At 39.8% G+C, this 19497-nt stretch overlaps 1 protein-coding gene across 13 annotated transcripts in view; it reads left to right on the forward strand.

The window, feature by feature from the left end:
* Nucleotides 1-19497, forward strand: part of ADAM22 (ADAM metallopeptidase domain 22) — a 132089-nt gene that overhangs the window by 105598 nt on the left and 6994 nt on the right. Inside the window, exons 26-31 of one of the 13 annotated variants that reach the window (XM_039379776.1) lie at nucleotides 1801-1818; nucleotides 4605-4712; nucleotides 7598-7698; nucleotides 8266-8332; nucleotides 11135-11245; nucleotides 13329-13415. In XM_039379776.1, coding sequence (XP_039235710.1) covers nucleotides 1801-1818; nucleotides 4605-4712; nucleotides 7598-7698; nucleotides 8266-8332; nucleotides 11135-11245; nucleotides 13329-13415 — 492 coding nt within the window. Of the gene's footprint in view, nucleotides 1-1800; nucleotides 1819-4604; nucleotides 4800-7597; nucleotides 7699-8265; nucleotides 8333-11134; nucleotides 11246-13328; nucleotides 13416-19497 lie in introns of all 13 variants that reach the window. The other 12 variants (XM_039379724.1, XM_039379734.1, XM_039379737.1 and 9 more) reach the window with 12 other exon arrangements.

A 19497-nucleotide genomic window follows, 5' to 3' on the forward strand; every position in this document is an offset into this window, starting at 1 on the left:
AAATTCATTCCTCATTTCAGTTTGTTTTTTTTTTCTTTCATTTTTTTTTCTTTGGTAAACGATCAGATTATGATTTTACTGTATCTGACAAAGGAAATACAAAGAATAGAGTCTGATACAATTATCGATTTTTCCTCATAATGAAGTAAATTTAACAAGATTAACCTTCAGTTAGTCAGTAAAGCATTTAACCATATGCTTCCTTAAACAGATGTTTAATTTAGTCAGTTTACCAAGATCAGTGTTTACAGAGCCATAGTGCTGTCTACTCTCTTATATGGATCTGAATCATGGGTCATCTACCATCACCACCTGCGTCTCCTAGAACGCTTCCATCAACGCTGCCTCCGTACAATCTTAAACATCCACTGGTCAGATTATGTAACCAACACATCTGTTCTAGAACAAGCAGCAGTCACAAGTATTGAGGCCATGGTGCTGAGAACACAGCTGCGTTGGGCAGGACACGTCTCCAGGATGAAGGACCACCGCCTCCCTAAGATCTTGCTTTATGGTGAACTTGCCACTGGCTGCCGCAAGAGAGGAGCCCCAAAGAAAAGATACAAGGACTCCCTGAAACAACATCTCAACCTTGGCCATATTGATCACCATAACTGGTCTACTCTGGCCTCAAATCGGGAGGCCTGGAGACACACCATCTATAACGCTGCTGTCTCCTTTGAGAACACACACAGGATCACTCTCGAGGAGAAAAGGCAATGCAGAAAGAATCGTGTTCTGCAGAATACACCATCTAAAGAGTCTTTCTACTGTGCCTTTTGCAATCGGATATGTCTATCTCATATTGGCCTCATAAGTCACCAACGTGCCTGTAACAAATGTGGATAGAGCCTTCCCAAATCTTCGTTCGCGAAGCCCAACCATGAATTTAGTCAGCTTAAGCTGAAATTAATTCAGGCACATTTTTTGGTCAGAAAAATCTGTAATTTCCAAATAAGGTGAAAGTTCTTGCCTGGTGTAGAACTGTCAGTGCTCACTGAGAGGCCAAATTGATAACAGTAGCCTGAGTGGTCTTTTTCATTTTTCCTTCTTTTATGGATTTCTTCTAAAAATAGAGGGATTTATGGTTCTTTGCTTGTAATAAAAAAAGATTCAAGGTACTGACTTTATCATCTGTTTGGGTGAGACTGGCTCTTGAGGTCCGTCCTCCCTGGGTCCTTGGTGTGCTTGGAGGGCAGGGCAGGTTCAGCTGCAGACAGTGCTACAGCTGGGACATGGCCCCAGAGGTTTGGCATAACAAACTGTCACATCCCCTGCTGATCTGTTAGACTGAGGTAGGGCTGAGGGCAGCTCAGAAATATGTAAGGAAACAAGCATTTGGAAAAAAGCATGAAGATTAGGATTGTAGAAAGGTAGGTTATACTGTCTTTGTATATCACTCTCAGTTTTTGACAGCATTTGAAAATCTGGACTTCTCTTTTCTGTAAAAGTCCAAAAGTGAAGGGCTCGTTTTGAGATCACATCTAGCCAATGAGATTAGTATTGGAGGTGGAGGGCAAGAGTACACCTTTCACTAGCAGCTTCACAATAAATAGACTTAAATCCATCATGAACTGTACCTCCAACTCAGCACTGACTTTGGCCATCATCATGATTTTTCTAAGTTATTCTGATTTAGTAGGTTTGTAAGTATGTTTATTTGTGAAGTGTTTTTGTAGAAATATTTTGAACTAAAATTTCATTCTGTATACATTGCTCTTCTTTTTACATTTTTTTATCTTACTGACCTGCATACTAATAACTCATTCTTCCTTCTTTCTCTTCTCTTTGTATGGAAAGAAACTACAGAAGACAGAGGTATGTGATAAAAGTAATGGAATGTATCTTAGAAAGCTCTGAAAATAGCTTTTTTCTTGTTCATTTACATGCTATAAAGAAAATATAGTGATGAATTATCATATTTTAAATAATATTTCCTTGAATATATGAAAGTGGTATTCTATTAATAAATTGCTTGAAATCCTGATTTCACTGGACTCAGTAGCAAAAATAATGTTTACTTCTGCAATAGACTATTTTATTTAGTAAAACAGGAGAATATTTCTAATAAGAGACTGAAAATTGGCTATTAGAGATGAAAGTGTTCTTGGGAGGCTAAGAATTAAATAATTAATATTAGCATGATGTTCAGGAGCCTTTTGAGACAAATTCATTACTGGAGCTTCTCTGCAGTTAAAAATACAATGTAGTTAACTTGCTGTGTGAATGAAGAGCCCATTCTTTCCCATCACCCTGTTCGGTTGATGTTGTAGCTAAAGCATGGTACTGTCCTCAGCACAGGGCTGAGCTTTCATCATTTCAAGCTTGTGCCAAAACCCAAACTGTTCCAAGTGACTTGTGTTTGGCCCCTGGAAGACCACCTCCCTTTGATCAGCCATCTGCCTGGCAGATGGGTCTTCTGGGAAGGAGTTGGCTCCTTCCTCTCCCAGTCCACCAAAGATAAGAGGGTTTCTCAAATTCCCCTGTTTTCTGCCTGTACCATTGCCTCCTGGTCCAAGCTGCTGCTTTATTTGTTGCTGCTACCCGTTGTGCTTGCTCTCCATTTCTCCTTGTGTAGCACTTTCTCTGCTAGACTCAAAATACTCGTGAAAGCAGAAAAGCACTGCCAAGTGCTGGTTGTGTGCTACAAGGTCAGATTGGTGAAAGGTACAGTAACAGGAAAAGGGCAAAGCTATTGAAATCAAGCCTTATGCAGACGTTGGTGGGTAGGAAATGCCACCCGGCACTAGGATGGCAGAATTTAAGGGTTTGGTGCTGCTTAGCAGTGTGTGATATATCTCTTAGTGCAGACTAACATGGCCATCACGTCACTACTGTGGGTGTTTCAGTTTTGGCTGACGACAGAACAGAGGAAGAGACCACCCCATGCATGTTTACCTTGGAATATTAGAGAACTTAACTTTTTCAGATATCCATATCTCCAGAAATTAGTGTATGGCCAGAGAGTTGTGAGTATGCAGTCAGTCTGCAGCTGTGTCTGTGGGAATGGGCAGAGTGGAAACTGGTATAAACTGAGGCTTCTGAAGGTAATGGAGGGCTCTGTCACTTTAAAGATGACGGAGATATTTAGTAACTAAATCTCCTTCATGCTGAAAATGAAGTTCTCTAGGCTGACTTCTAAATAGAATAATTTTGGAATTTTGGATAAGTGCAAGGAGTGCTCCATAAATGGAAAAAAAAGACATCCACCAGATTGTCCAGGCTGTCCCTTTTTTTAAAAAAAATTGTTTATGATTACTCCTTAAATGAAGATGAAAACAAGCTATTATTATATTTTTGAGCATTGCATAAGGGATGATACGTGGTAGCACTAAGCAACTGAAGCAAGTAAACTGAAAGTAGCAAGAAGAGCCAATTAGCAAGGATTCTGCCAGCTGGGATAGTGTGGCTGTAAAGGGCACAGCTACATGGGAGAAGTTATTTCTGATGGAGTAGCAAGAGAGCAGTTTGCTAGAGGAACCCTGGGGAGCAGAGCTGCCCACACTGAGTTGACTCTGAACACACGCGTGTATTAGCTGAAGAATGGGATGAGAAATGAAGCTTGAAAGGTGTTAGAAGATGGAGTGTGGAAGTACTGCATTATACTAATGATTTATGTGCCATGTAGTTATATACTTTAAATATTTTAGGAGCATTAGAAATGCAGATATTCCACGAAGAGATCCCAGTTCAGATCTGTAGTTGGACACAGTCTGAATAGATGCTTAAGTTGATGATGCTATGAAATAGCCAACTTTCAGAGTAGCTACTTGTACTTGGGAGGATTTTTCAACCTGATGGAACTATAACTGGAATATTTGTATGGCAGGTTTTTTCGGCTGGTGATGAATTCACCATCTACAAAAACGTTGTATAACTTGATTAGAACTTTCTAATGCATAGATAGTTTTATGCACCATAATGGAGCCTCTTGTACTGGAAAAGAATAGCCTATTATCAGATATGTGTGACATTATTTTTGTGTGTCTTGGCAGATTGAGTCTACTGTGGTAATCAGGAGTAGGTGAGAATCTCTGACACTGGTGTTAGTTCCCCTGCACAAGAAATCAGTTAAAAAAACTGGAGATTTTTATCCTCCTGAGGTTTAAACAACTCAACAGGTTGCTATTCTTGAATTCAATAATCATCACAAAAGTTAAATGGAAAGCATCTATCTCAGAAGGAAAAAAGCATTCACTTTTCCTGAATTCCTTTTTGATGCAGGCATGTATTCAGCTCAGACTCAGTACTGGTGCTGCACCTGGGGGTGTTTTTTGCGACCGGCGTGATGAGCCATTTGAAATGTCTGAACTGGTTATCCAGTGTCTCAATAAACACAAACTGTTCACTTTGAAAGTTGTGATCAGGGTTTACCTGTGAAATTCTCCTTGTTTTCGCTTACCAAAACCACATAACCACTTAACGGAAGCGTGTGGGAGTTTTCTCTCAGATGGTTGAATTATGTATTAGTAGCCTTATTGTTTGTGATTAACGGGTTTCCTCGCTATCCTTACCTCTTTCTTTTAAACTAATGTTCGTGCATGTTTGTGTGCGTGCTAGTTCCTGTCATGTTTTCTGACTCTACAATGTTTATTATACTTTAGACAAATACCCCAGGGAGATTATGTAAAAAAGCCGGGAGAGGCCGACTCTTTTTATAGCGACATGCCTCCTGGAGTCAGCACAAACTCTGCATCTAGTTCTAAGAAGAGGTCTGCTTTTCTGTCGCATTTTCAGATTTCTACCTGTTCCATCACCCATTATTCCATTAGTCAGAACATTTCATTGTTTTGCAGCAGGTTTGATTCTTTCTTCTTTCTTTGGGGAATGTTTGAAATAGCATCCTTTTTGCTTTGATTACTGATTTTTCTCCTATATCCTGAACTACTAATTATTATGATTAGGCTAGAATAAAAACATTTTGCATTGTAAACAAACTTTGGTTTAATCAAATTTTCATCGTCTTCCTGCTTGAGAATTGTTTTCAAGTAGACTGTAAAAATAATTGCTGGCTGAAAAAAAATTAAATAAAAAATCCACAACTTTTTAAATCATGGTCATGTAATCAAAGGAAAGGAACACTGTCTTGCTTCAGTAATGGTTATAAACATAAAATGTTAAATATAAACGTTATTTTTATATCTTTATTTGTCAGTGTCATTAATTCACTGTGTTGACCTAGACTTCTGCTGTCTCTTACTAAAGATGATAGTGCTTGCATTTTATTCCACTTACTAGACTAGTATACTAAATGGTCACCAAGCATTATCTTAGAAAATAATTCTACAAAGACTTTCTGTAGTTTTCAGTTTGCTATCATGAGAGAATTAGATTTTGTCCTTGATCCGATTCACTAAGTCTGTTATTGTTCCAGTTGATTAAAACCCCCAACATTTTAAAATGGAAAATTCATTGAAAAGCATTGAGAGTCATTGGTATTTGCTAAGGTCATGGTGCTTACCATCCCTCTGCAGTTAGAGATCCTTTAATTATGAAAATCTCCAGCTAGCACTGTAAAGCAATTTGTGAGAAGCACTGTGTCCTAGGAGGGATTGACCGTCCTGAACTACTTCATAGGAAAACTGTAATTCTCAATTCTTGTCTCACTAAGCAGTCTATAACTGTGCAGTTGATGAAGCCGTTTTCTATACTGTTATTTCAATGGAAGTAAAGAGAAATGTATGGAAGGGACACATTTGCTATTTTGGCGTAGCTGCTTGATCCTATTGCAACTTCATTCAATTTGTTCTAATGAATATGTTATTAGGAAAACTTTAGTAGTGATTAATTAATGATTTCTAATTTTTAAATTCGTTTTTTTAGATGTGTGGGTGGATACATTATTGTTTTTTTCAGGAAGCAAACATTAATCTTAAATGATTCAGTGTTTGTGTTGGAGAATTTTTTTTCATTTGGATGAAATTTTGCAAAAAGTCTTGGGAAAGCAAATTTAGCTTCGTGTATCAGGTTCAAATACCAGTTAAGAAAAAATTTCTTTTTAAATGAATGTAATTTAATGTGTTTCTTCTTTCATTCAGTATCTGTGTTTCTTTTCATACTTCATTTATTTCATATGTCTCTGTTTATTATTTGTTCCAAAAAGCTAATGGATTCTAAGGTCTGTCTGTACTAGAGAGTTTTGTTGTTCCCCACCGCCAGTTCAGGTATGTTGTGCCACTGTCAAGTCTGGAAAAGTAAGTCTGACAAATATTCCATTAACACTGTTATACAGCTGACATAGTCCTTCCATTTTAATGCCCAGAGTGCTATTTCCTACCTTCTGAGCTGGTTTTGATTTGCTCTGTGTGCTGGTATGGATGGCATCTCCTGGGAGATGTTAGAGTAGCTGGGCCGTTGGGTGCCTGGACTTCTCCATGCTGGAAAGCACTTTGAAATATTATTTGGATTCAGAGGGTTTTCAAGGATTAAGACATAACTTTATGATAACTCTTGCTGTTATGAAATAGCAAACACCAAAACCAGTATATAGCAAGATATTCCTGAACCTGAAAATAGACTGTGAGGGGGAGAAAATGTTTAAAAATCTGTCAGTGGATCTGTCGGTTCTCAGACCTTTCATGCTATAATTAAGTTTCAATTAATGAAACCCTGAGTGTACTTCACTGTGGCTGTGATTAGCCTGGTTTTTTGGAAACTGAAGAGCATCTCTCAGATGCCTGCCCTCCAAGGAAAACAGAGACTGAAAAATGCAAGAGTATCCAGACTTAAAAACTGCAGAAAGAGGTCCTTTAAGCAAAACTTCTTTGTAGTAAGTAAGCCATCTATTATGAATTTTTCAACTTCCTCTTCTCTTTTGGAAATAATTGTAGATCTCATGGCAAACAGCTGAGCAGCAGCTCTAGTTCAACAAGAGGGAGCCTGTTGCAAAACCACACAGGTTGGACATCAGCAACACACATCTCTGGCTCTTAGAGGGAATACGAGAGGAAAGAAAAACTTCAGTTTGCACCAAGCACCTCGATATAAAGACTATTTTTGGCTTTGAGTTTAGCATTAGCACTGCAGCAATTGACTAATAAAATATAAAAATTCAAAATTATCAAAAATGAGGCAGAGTTACCTCTCCCCTGGCACTACCAGCTCTGGGTGGGAAGATACTTATCACGGACTCCTGAGCCCCTGAGACTGATAGCAGTGGGGTGAGGTAAGCTGTCCAGGCTTTCCTGCAGCAGGACAAGGAGGGAGTGGGCAGCCTGCAGGTGGGATGTGCTTGACTGCAAGATAAAAAAACCTTGAGGTGAGCACAGTTGGAAGAGCATTTTCCATCTAGGAGCTGGGGCAGAACTGCAAATCCAAAGGAAATTTGGTGCGTGCTGGTGTTTGTGCATTCCACAGACAACAAGTGAGAAAGCACTGCTGAAGCCTGACTCTTGAACGTGGGCACACCGGACCACTGCAGAGACAGCTGCAAAGTGTAACTGCAGGGTTTAATCAGAAATCCTGGAGGCTCTGCTAGTGCAGACAGACCTTAGGCTGTGTTATGTCACTAGCCTCGGGAATGTGACTGAACCACTGAGTTAACATGATGTGAGACAATACCCTTAACAATAACCGCATCTGAGCCCTCCTATTCCAGGTCAAATGGATTATCTCATTCCTGGAGTGAAAGGATCCCAGACACAAAACATATTTCAGACATTTGTGAAAATGGGAGGCCTAGGAGTAATTCTTGGCAAGGTAAGTGTGAACCACTGTGCTGGCCACAGTGGAAACCAGCCTATGGACCATTGCTGCTCTGCTGGAAGTTTAGCTGATCTTACGACAGCAGCATGACTCCTTAAGATTGTGCTGATTGTTATTAACCTGGACTTAAGATTTAACAGCACCCTACACAAGTGCCTTTTTTTGCACAGTGCTTTGTCACATAGAAATGACATTTAATTTCTCCCACTCCTCCAGTATGAGCTAACATGAAGAAGAGAAGGAAGTCTATTCACTCTTGCCAGCTTCTGTGATTTTATCAGGCAGTGTTTAGTGTTTTTCTTGAAGTGTAGTGATTTTTTTCAAATGAAAGTTGAAATTAAGGAGTTTTTTGCTCTGCACAGTTGCGGCAAAAAGTAGAGAAAGCTCACCTAAGAGTCTGAGGTAAATCAAGAGGGACTGACCTGTGACATTTAAATGGTTAAAGCTATTGAGGTAACAACTCTTTTGCTATGGATGCAGAAAGAATATACAGTTTGGCATGGGATGCAGGTGAGTTTCAAGTTGTTTTACTGTCTGTCTTTATCCTTTGATTTCTTTCAGGTAATATAGGAGGAAACAGAAAGAAAGTCAGAGGCAAAAGATTTAGGCCACGGTCTAATTCAACTGAGTAAGTCTGAACTTACAAAAGCAAAGCCAAAAAGTACAGTTTTCATATTTGTGTTTTGTAGATGGAGATTAAGAGTACTGAAAAGTAGACAGTTGCATTTTTGCTCTGTGGCCCATTCTGATTGCTGACTGCTAATCTGGTAAATGGTTTGGCTAATGTATTTTGACATCTTTTTATTTATTCTTTAAAAATTAACTATGAATTTTCTTTTTTATGTAGGCTTCCTCACAGTCGTTCCTATAGCAATTCCCAGTGATGGTGGCAGCCTGCACCATCACTGCAGGCTTTTGTCTACAGTAAACTGCCATTGCTGAGTGTATCCTGGTTCAATACTGAGTTTCTGATAACCTATTTCCTACCCTTTTCTTCACCTTGGGTTGGGCCATTGCAAAGTTAGAGATGTGTATCTCTGTGCACCTTCCTGGAGGTTTTAGGAGAGGCATCTGTCTTCTTTGAGAGTAGCTTGAAGTTTGTCCTTATAAGCCTGAAACAGCCAGTCTGGAGCAAGCCCTGCAATAAGTGGGTAATTAAAGTCCTTACCAAGCGACTGACCCCCAAGCTTTTCCAGTATGGCTTAGAGCTGCTTGCTTATTGATTTATTGGTTACATTAACTGAAGAGCCCATGTGTGCAGTGCTCCCCAAAAGGAAAGAACCTTTCTAATGTACTTAAGCCTGCTGGTTCAGGCCCCTTTTGTGAATGAATGGTGAATGACTGGAAGCATAATCTCTGGGCTTGGCAAGTCCTGGCCTGCTCTTACGGCACTTACACCACATAGGAGTGGCCCCTTATTTGACCATGTTGGCAATGACACTGCCCTCCCCCATGTCTTGAGTACTAACTTTGCACCTCTATGGGCAAATGGGCTTGATACCAACCCTGCTGGAAACTAATAATGCTAACTTCTCTCTGGGCCCCACTTTCTCTGGTTTGAGGAGCTTGAGTTTGTTCTGAAACTTTTCTTTCACCTGCAGTGCACTGTCTTGAGGTGAGTAGGTTCAGAAAGGTTCATAGAGAAGACCCTGTGTTACAAGATACAGAAATAATACTTTGATGCATATTACAATTTTAACATTGCATGGTCAAAATGGCAACATGGAACCAGAAATTTTAGCCCTTGGAGGAGTTTATCTATCAAGAGTCCCTGTGCTCTTGGTCTTTGTGCTGATAAACTCTTTCTGAAATATTATTTTGCTTGTTTTCTTTTCTCCTTGCATGAGACAGTTTGATAAAACGAAAATTAGTCTGACCAAACTGCCAAGAACACAAATGAGATATGCTCTGAGAACTTTGGAGCACTAAATAAGTGGGCAGACAGAGATATTGTGAGTTGGAAATATTTTGCCATGTAAATTTTTTTCTCTTTTAAAGGTGCCCTTGATTTCCCACCTAATTCTCTGCTTTCCTTCTTGATGCTTGCTATGGTCCCTCAGCCCAGCAGCAGCCCTTTTGCTAGAGAGAGGAGGCTTGTACTTCCCAATGGCCATGCAGCAGCCTGTTGGGGATGAAGTACAGTGTGTGTGTTCCTGGGAGAGACCTGCCAGGCAGGAAAACACTCTTTCTCCTGATGGAGTCTATCCTGGACTGCACTCACATGGCTTGTCCGAGTCTCCTTGGCAGACCTGTCACCACTCAGAGAGAGAACTCCCACTGAATGATCCACATGCTGTGCCAGTTCAGTAGGAAATGGAGAGAGTTGCCAAGGACACGTGGTGGCTCTGGTTAGAGGGGTAGCTTCCTGTGCAAGCAGAGAAAATTGACTGAAAATGATATAACTGTGGCCAGCATTTACTCATTTAAGGAAAAAAAAAGCAATGCCAGCTGCTTTGAGGATGCCTCAGAATACATGGAGGCTTTTCCCAGACATATGTACCTTCCTACCTTCTCTGGGAAATATAGAATAATACTGAAATCTGTTCTGAAGTAGTACTTGGAAAGTCCACCTGTGGGGCCCCTAGAAGTCCAATGAAGCATACTTGCTGAATGGAAGAAAAGGGATAACAGTCTTGGTCTCCTGTTATTAGTAGAGTGTAGTTAACCACTAGAAAATTGGATTCATTTGTGCCATACGTTGTGCAGAATTCAGTTTCTTTTTTTTAGCAGGTGCCCACTAGTGCAGTTGCCTGCAAAAATATTTGGTGTATGCATAAGTCTGCAATAACTGCACATATTATGCACAGAGTTTTTTTTTTATACAGCCAAGCATTAAAGAGACATGTGTCATTAATCACAGAAGCAAAATTTCTTAAACACTGAGAAGGATTTGAGGTCTGCAGCCCTCACAAGCAGCACTGGTGGGAGGTTTGCAAGCATTTTGGGCAGCTCCTGAAAAAGGTACAGCTCACAAGTTTGCGTCACCCTTGGACTAACGTACATGAACAAGGCTTATGCTAAGTGTAGAGCTCAGTGGAGACTACTGAAAGTATTTTGGGGCATTTTTAATTGTTTCTAGATGTTTTAAAACAAAATTAATGTTCTTTACTAAAGGCAGATGGTTCATTACATGTGGAAGGAATGCCAACAGGCCAAATACTTTTTCGGAAACATGGTTGATGAAACAGCCTGATAAAAGAGTTCTCTACTAAAATCAATTAGAATTGTTCAGGAATTATAATGAGAGTTTTCTGAATAAGTTGATAGTTTAATTGGGAGCTTGTGTTAAAACAGGTTCCAGGGAACAGATAGCGATTCAGACCTTTGTTAATTTGCACGGCTTTTCCTATAAGCATTTGTCTTCCTCGTTGTGATAACTGATACAAACATCTTTGGTTTAGACTTTCTATTATATATTGTCTTTTTGCAGCCGGGTAACCCATGCATCTGAGCCTGGGCTTTCTCTCGCCCACCAAACCCCTGCCCAAGGCATAAGCTCAGGGGGTTCTGACCCCCCCCAAACAGGGAGTCTGGATCACAGGTCAGTCTCACCCACCCCTGCATTCTGGGCTGCCATTTTATGCCGTGAAAAGTCCCTTCCCTCAGTATACAATAGTTTCACTGTGGCAAAACACTGTGACTGCTTGGAGGTGCTCCTGCTGATGCAGCGCTAGCTAACCTTCCTCCTCACCGGCCTGAGGAGTACGAGTACTCTTGAGCCCAGGTCTTTTGCCTTGTTGCATGTTGCGCTACAAGCCAAACTGAGCTGTCCGTCTAGCTGTAGGCTTATGTGTAAGGGCACCTTGTTTTAAAGCAGAATTTCTCACTGAAAGGAAATGCAGATTCTGTCCATTGCTAATGAACATGTGGCTGGAAAGATCAGCCTGAGAGCTTTCTAATGGTATCATGTAGTGGTCTGCAGTAACTCGAGTTTAACCTTTCTGTAACAGATGGATTGAGGTGGTGAATGGTGGTCTGTAATACACGCAGACCCAGGAAACCCTGCAACACGGTTGTGCAACAATTGCATGCTTTGATACCACGTTACACTTTGTTTTCTAATACAGGAAGCCAGATTGGGAGTGTTTCATGGTTACCAAAAGACCCTTTCAAATGAAAAACTTGAAGTCAAAAGTATTGCAGCAAGTACAAGAAAATGTGCAATTAAAGTCAAAGCAGAAGTTCATTAGTTCTTGGCGATGCTGGCATCGGCCTGTTGCTTTGATTGTGGCTCATCTGTTTTGCTGCGCTACCACTTTTGACATTTCCTTTCTCTTAAGATCCCAAGCTGGAAAGCATAAAGCACTCCCGATTCCTGATAAATAAGCGAGCTGAGGAAGCTACTTAGAAGCACTTGTGGCTGAGGGCGAGTACTTTCTGAGAGCTGTGGCTGTGCTTGCGCAGGGCGGGGAGGAGATGTTCCAGAGCAAAAAAGGAGCAAAAGAAGTTGAAAAAGTGCTGCTGCTTTTGTTGTCAACATGGTTTGAAATATGGTGGGGGTTGAAAGACATGATTTGGCCTGATTTTATTCATCTGAGCAATCCCTTGTGAGGCCTGTTCCCGTATGTGAGGTCATTGGAGTAAATCTAACAAATAAGGGTGGCAAGAACTGGACCAGAAATATCAACAATAACTTAAAGAGGAATTTTCTTTCCCTTTTTCTTTGGTTTTAATTTGTTTCCTATTTCACTGTACTAGTCTCTGTTATATAAAGATGGTGATCACAAATAATCATTTAACTGTTGCCATTCGTATATAAGAAGAATAAATTGGACCAAGCAGACTTCTGTTTCTGCATCGCCCTTTTTTCTCAACATGACAAGAGCGGGAGGAATTTGCTAATCTTGTTACTGGAGAAAATTTATTATAAAAAAATGTTCTTCTTCCCTAGTAATTTACTGTCAGATAATTAAACATCTTTATTTCGTAATTTTTGTGTACCTAATTTGAGTATGCAGCTCAGCCTTTTTTTCTTATAAAGTGTGGTTTTGGTATCAAGATTGCTTCTGTAAAATGTGAGATAACTCTGCAGCCCACCTCCATTAAAGCTTCTTGTGATCCTACCAAATTAAATGAACATTGAAAAATCAGAGGGCTATTTGCATATAAGTGTAAAAATTGTCACTGTAGTGGCAAACAATTCAAGCCTTTTAACAAACTGAGGCTGAAATTCATTCCTGTAGAAAGGGTCAAGCCGAAGATTCTGTGCTCATTTAGCAATTATCTTGCAATTTATTTTAGATGAGTGCAAAAGTGTGTCTTTAACAAGCAAACTGCATGATTGGAGCCAAAATGCCCCCTCATCCTTATTCTGAGATCATGAGGAGAGTTAAACCATGAGCTTAATGCTGGCCTTCTGCATAGGAGTGAATTTTACCCTTAAATAAATGGTGTATCCCAAAGAGTTTCCAGATTAATCAAACATATGAGTCTTGTTGTAGGTCAGATTTTCTCATGCAGTTGTACACGTTGCCTAGTCCTCACCCAACATTCATTCTGATTTATTTGCCATATTCACTTGCATTTTGGGGATGAAGACATCCTTGCTAAGCTTGTGCTGTGTGTTCTCAGATTTTCTATTCTTGTTCTTCTGCTTTCTCTGTTCCTTCCATTGCTTTCCGCAGGTATTTAAACCCATGGTTCAAAAGAGAATATAATGTAGCTAAGTGGGTAGAAGATGTGAATAAAAACACTGAAGGACCATACTTTAGGTATTTTGTAAATTAATTCTATAATTCTCATTTTTAAGAGCTGTTCCAGCATATACAAATATCTTGGGACTCCTACCTTGTATAAATCAATACAAGTTACTCTAGGTGCAAAGGGCCCCTCTTCTTTTGCTGCATTTTGATGTCTGTTTTTGGCTTCACGTGCAATTTACAGTTCTTTTTCTGAATGTGTTAATGAAGCCATTGAAAAGGGTGTGTGTAGTGCATGCATTCCCACCATCATCTATAGCTTGTAGTAGCTTTTGCATCATTTTATGCCAAGTAGTGTTTTATGGGCATGAGACGTATTTATCACTAATAAAGTAGTATTAACTTAAATAGAATGTTAATTTACTGAAGCAAGTGGTTTCATAACACATTGACTCTACCCACTGTCTTATATAGTGCATACCAAAATTTAAATGAAAAAAGAATAAAAAGCAGTAGTATTTTACCCTCAGACTACAATGAAATAATTTATATATTGTAATTGGAAAGCTAAATGTATGAGAATATACTCTGTGCTCTAATTATCAAACCGCTAATGAATCTGTTACAAGTGCGGTAGGGTTCAGTCAAAAATATCACTTGTTGAAAGGGTAAAGTGTGTATTATTTTATACATTGCAAGTTAAAGAGAAGAAGCGTGCATGAAGCTGGCCTCCCTGTTGGACATGAATCTGGAGACTGAGAACATTGCAGTAGATTCACAAAAGACACTATCCCACAGCCTAGACAGAACGACAGATCTCTGCATCAGCTGAAAAGATCAGCTGACATAGGAGAGAATGGAAGGCAATTTAAGACAAATAACATAAAACATGAATGAAATCCAGAAAGCTCTAAGCTGACATATCAAAAATGAAACTGAAAGAATTATAGAAACACAAAGAAAAGAAAGTAGTAACCAGCAAAATCTTTAACCAAAAGATTGAAGGATGGTAAGAACAAGTAAATAGAATCTTAATAATTTTGCTACACAAGTAGACCTAATAATAATGCAAAAGGGCAGAAACATACACTAAATATGTCCAGTTGCATTTGGGAAAAAAATGTGATGGAGTTGTATCACAAGATACTAATGAAACTCTTTTTGCAATAGTAACAGTGGCGGACATCAAATATCAGAGTAGGAATTTAGTCATTTTTAGAACTAAAAATGTCCCAAACTCTTAAAAGACCATAAAATGGTTACTTTTTAAAACCATTTGTGTTTGCTTTCAGCACCTAGTAAATCACAGAGTAAGCCACAGAAAAACTTTCCAGTGAATAGGGAAAGTGAGTAAACTCAAGCCTCTCAGTCCTGATCTTGGTCCTGAACAGGGAGTAAAGATCCCTGATGCAAGAATGCAAGGCTTACAGGAGATTGTGATTGTGCCCATCGGTATCAACCACATCTCTGTGTTGGTGCTTGGACATTCAAGCAGGAAGTATTGTGAGTCTGGTCGTTTTAGCACTGAGATACAGGATCAGGTTCTGGTGTCCACGGTTCATCAACATGTTCTAGAACTGGGGAGATTTAAGCCCAGTGAAACCATAGAAAGGACTGCAGGGCCTCAAGCTGTTCAGTTTAATGGAGCAACTGAACACTTACCTGATCATGAAGTCCTCATAGCTGCATATGGAGCAAAATCTTTGTGGTGGGTCCTTTAGATTAGCAAACTAATATTAATAATGACCAAAGGTCACTGGAATGTGAAATTAGGCAAACTCACAGGAGAAATGAGATGTGTTTTTATTAGCAAACCTTTTCATAAAAACGCCCTTTTGACCTCTGTTGTTCAGGCAAAGTCAAGAGTTGCCAACCATAACCTAATCCCATATTTGTCTTTCAGGATTTTTGTATCGGACACCCTGTGGTCACAATAAGCAAAGACATTGATGGAATATGAACGTAGCACTAGTTGAAAATAGGTTACTTTAAATGGTTTAGTTAAACAGGCTTAAAATCTTGTGTGCACACTTATACTTTTGCTTTCATCTTTCAATATCAGTATATCACAATTTAGTAACTAGATTAAATTGATGAGAAGGTACCCTGCCCCTGAGGGTCTTCAGCTGTTACATTGAATGAGTCATTTTTCTAATTGTATCTGATATAAACCAAGCATCTTTGGAATGTAGATGAGGATTAAGCTGACCTATGTGAGTTTTAAAAGCTGTATATCAGCAGAGATGAAACATAAATTAAAAATTTTACACCATAGAAGCTTACTAATCACTACCTGCAGCAGTTAGCTTTAGAAATGAGAAAGCAACTAGAATAAATTTAGAAACCTCTATGTCCTAATTAAGTGAGGAAATCATGGGGAAGTATTCTGTGGGCACATTATGGAAGGCAAAGGATCAACTCTCCTGAGATGAGTTGCCATGCGTTTACACAAGGTCGAACTGAACTTTTTTTCCCTAAAACTTAGGTGCACTTTTGCTTAAGAATGGTGTGTCAGAACATCCCCTGGCTGGGTGTTGAGCCTGAGCCTGTATAGTCATTTGCAAACAAAACAAAGCAAATCTGGCTTGATAAATCAGAAAATCAGGCTAAAGTCAGACTGTCCAGCTCCATATTTTAGGAGTCACAACCCTATATTAGGAAATTTACACCTGGTGATTGACTGAGGAATATTTTTTTTAATTGTCTTTGATTTCTCTGTTCTTTCAAAGCAGTCCTCAAAGTAACATTGCTGGTTTGCTTGTTTCCCTGTAGTTTTAGGAATAATATGCTGTGACTGGTGCTGCTGTAGGAAGAGTCGAAGTAGAATGAGGAAAAAAGACAAAACAACTTCTTACAATTCCTAGGAATTGCAGATTTTTAGAAAATAGAGATATTAGTCATTACAAAGATTTTCTGCATCTGCTTAAAAAAACCTTTATAAATCAGAATTTGTCTTTTTAACACCTGATGTTCTAGGGTTTTTTTCTAGTCTACAAGTCTGATGGCTATTTCTATATAATTAGTTTTTATTAATGATAGTAATAATAGTAGCTGATGGCGTCTCTGATGCTAGAAAATTCCCAGGTGTGGGATTCCTATCTGTGAGAAAATAAGATCTGTGAAGAAAAATCTCATTTTCCTGCTCAAAGACTAGTCTGGGTTTTAATTTTGCATGTGTGGTGGTGCGTCCCCCACCCTTGCGCCAGGCCACACTGCCATCTGAGAAATGCTCGTGCCAGGCTACACGCTCGTAACCCCAGCAATAAACCCAACCAGGAAGCCTTTCCCTGATTTTGGCTTTGCTGCAAGGGATGTTATTTTATGAATGTGCTATGACTGCTTATTCTTGTTACTGACAATTACAGTCACTGCAATTACTGCACAGGCTGGCATTGTGAAATGTGCTTAAGGATTACTCAGAATTCTCATTGAATCTTGAAAGACTTGGGAGCCATGTTGGTATCAGAAAACAAACTGCCAGAATCTCCAGATGTGGCATTTCTGTAGATAATTTTAAACAAAAAAACCTAGAAGGCACCTTCTGAAGCACTGAGCTGCTTACATTTGATTTAGTGCAAATATTTACAGTAACTTATATTTTATTAGGGTTGTTTAAATATAAAAATAGTTTACAAGGAAATTATTTTTTTTTTAGATGGAGACCCAGAGCACATAACTAGAAGGAAAATGGCCATCCCGTGTCAGAAGGGCACTGAGAAGGGGCATGGAAGGCAGGAGACAGCAGGCTGCCATTTCCCTCCTATTTTAATGTGCTTTTGTGTCCTCGATTTTTTTCTCAGCTCCATTGCCTTCCTCTATGAGCATCCAGCTGAGGCCAGAACCGTGACCAGCCCCTATCTACCCTTCTCTTACTGAGGCAGCTCTAGACTGTGCTTAAAGAAAAAAACCCACGAAACTTTTCCCTATTACAAGCAAAGCAAAATGGCTATGTAGGCAGACAATGAAAAATATGCCTATTGATGTCAGTAGGATCTAGATTTAATTTTAAGAGTTAGGTAGAAGAGTTCATTAAAGCATGTGACTTCTGGGGCACTGATGTGCAGTGCTCAAAGTGGTGGCTCAAACCATAGCCATTGTCTCTTCTTCTGCCACTCCTGAGCCTCCTCTCCCCTCTGCTGCTGCTCTTTCTGAGGACCTCTGTGCACATCTGTGGCTTTTAAAAGGAACTTGATTCAAAATGTTTAGCCACACCAATGTTTTAGAAGATCCTAACTTCCTAATGTAGGATAATTCAGGCTGATGATGCCCTACAAAGACCTACCCATGGCAGCAAAGGTCAGGTTAGGCTGACAGTATCTATATATGGGCTTGAAATGCTTTCACCAGGTTGAATATTAATTGAATTTCACTAAAGTATTTCAGTCTGGGAAAGAGAATCAATCACAGTTTATGAATATTTCATATCAGTCAGAGCCACCTGCCTTGAGTTCAGCTATAACAACACTCAAAATTGCAAAATGTTTAGTTGTGTGACCAGGTGACACATTTTGCACTGTTTCTTGTGGCCCAACATTCCCTGTTTAGGTGAAGAGAGGCAGAGCAGGCAGCCTATGGCTGCGGAGTGTCTTCCTGCTGCTACAGTGTTTTGTTGTGAATCACAGAGTGTTCTCCCCACACTCTTAGTTTCACCTTCCAGAACAGAAAGATAGACACAAAGTGGCTTCTGCATTTTGCTTTCTATTCAGAAATTAGATTTTTTTGTAGCACGTTGAGGTGCATGGCTTCATTTGGGGGTGGCAGTTAAACCTCTGAATCTCTGTTGTGGTGTTCTTGTATAAGTTTTAGCTGGAGGCAACATTTGGCATGAAAGCTAATGGATTTGATTGCAGGAGAACTAAAACCCTAGGGAAAGCTAAATGGATCCCACCCTTGACCAAAACTGCCAAGTTTTGCCTACCTTTAACCCCAGCATTACCTGCAAGTGTCCCTGAATGCTGTCTCTCCATCCTGTAAATGAGAAAGGTCATGACTGGCTCTTTCTCATTTAAAGTATATGTAAATCTGGGATACACAGCACATACACAATTGCAGGGCTTAACCTGAAAGGTGATCAAAACCGCCTCAAGCAACTACGTTTATCACAGAGGACGCATTGTAAGATCTGTGAGCATACTCTGAGTCCTTTATGTTCACAGTAGTGGGCACTAAAGATGACAATGTAATTCTGTAGCACATAACTCTGTAGCAAAAATAAGTGGTGAGGCCCTGTGAAGGGAGGGCAAGGTCATTTCTCTTAAGTGTGCAACTGCATTCTGGATGTATTCGGCTGTAGCTTTGCAGGTGCAGGTGAACAGCAAAGTTTACATCTGTTAGACATGGCAAACCACAGTTGAGCAGGCAGTACCAGGGGGGTTTGAGAAGAAGGATGTGTAGGAAGCCACACTGGAGGTCTGGCCTTCAAAATCTTTTGAAAAGACAGCATTGTGTTTGGGTTATGGTGCAAAGCTGCCTGGCTAAAGGCTCGGTTAGAGGTCAGAGGACCTGTTTGTGCAAGGAAAATGTTCGAGATGTCCCATCTTTGGGGGATTATTGCTCCTTCCAGGATCACCTGCTCAGACTGATGGGCAGGTAGATTGGCCATGGCTTTTCCTCTCACTGTAGCCTTCTCTTACTGTGTTTAAAACACAAAGAACCTGTGATGTGCAGGAAATGATGTTGTGCCTGGTTGTGGTCCAAGAGATGGAGATTCCTTCATTCTTCATGCCACCTCCTAGCTGTTGGTACCATTATAAACAGCTTTCTGATAGGGCTTTCCAAGTCACATCTCACAACACCAGTTCCTTGTTTCTAATCTCCAAGTGCATTGTTATAAATTTTAATATGAAAATTTTAAATTCTGCTGCAACTGTGGGGCAAAATTTGTGAATAATTGGATTACTAATAATACTTAAAATCTGCTCTCCTTATTCCCACCCCCCTTCCTCTTCTCCTTATTTTTTAAATTCTAGATCCACCAATAGTTTATCAGCGGTTGTTATTAGTCCAAATGTGGGCAGAGATGAGAGGACTTGTATTGGTAGTGAACAGCAGGGCACTGTTGAGAACGTTTCCCTGTTGTTTTTTTTTTTTTAAATTAACCTGTTTTCTTGCATGCACAGTTTGGTGCCCAGATCTGTGATGCTGGACATATGAA

The sequence above is a fragment of the Pipra filicauda genome, unplaced genomic scaffold (assembly GCF_003945595.2).
Source record: "Pipra filicauda isolate LSUMZ 115617 unplaced genomic scaffold, ASM394559v2 scaffold105_size2325265_pilon, whole genome shotgun sequence".
In the NCBI taxonomy this organism is placed as follows: Eukaryota; Metazoa; Chordata; class Aves; order Passeriformes; family Pipridae; genus Pipra; species Pipra filicauda.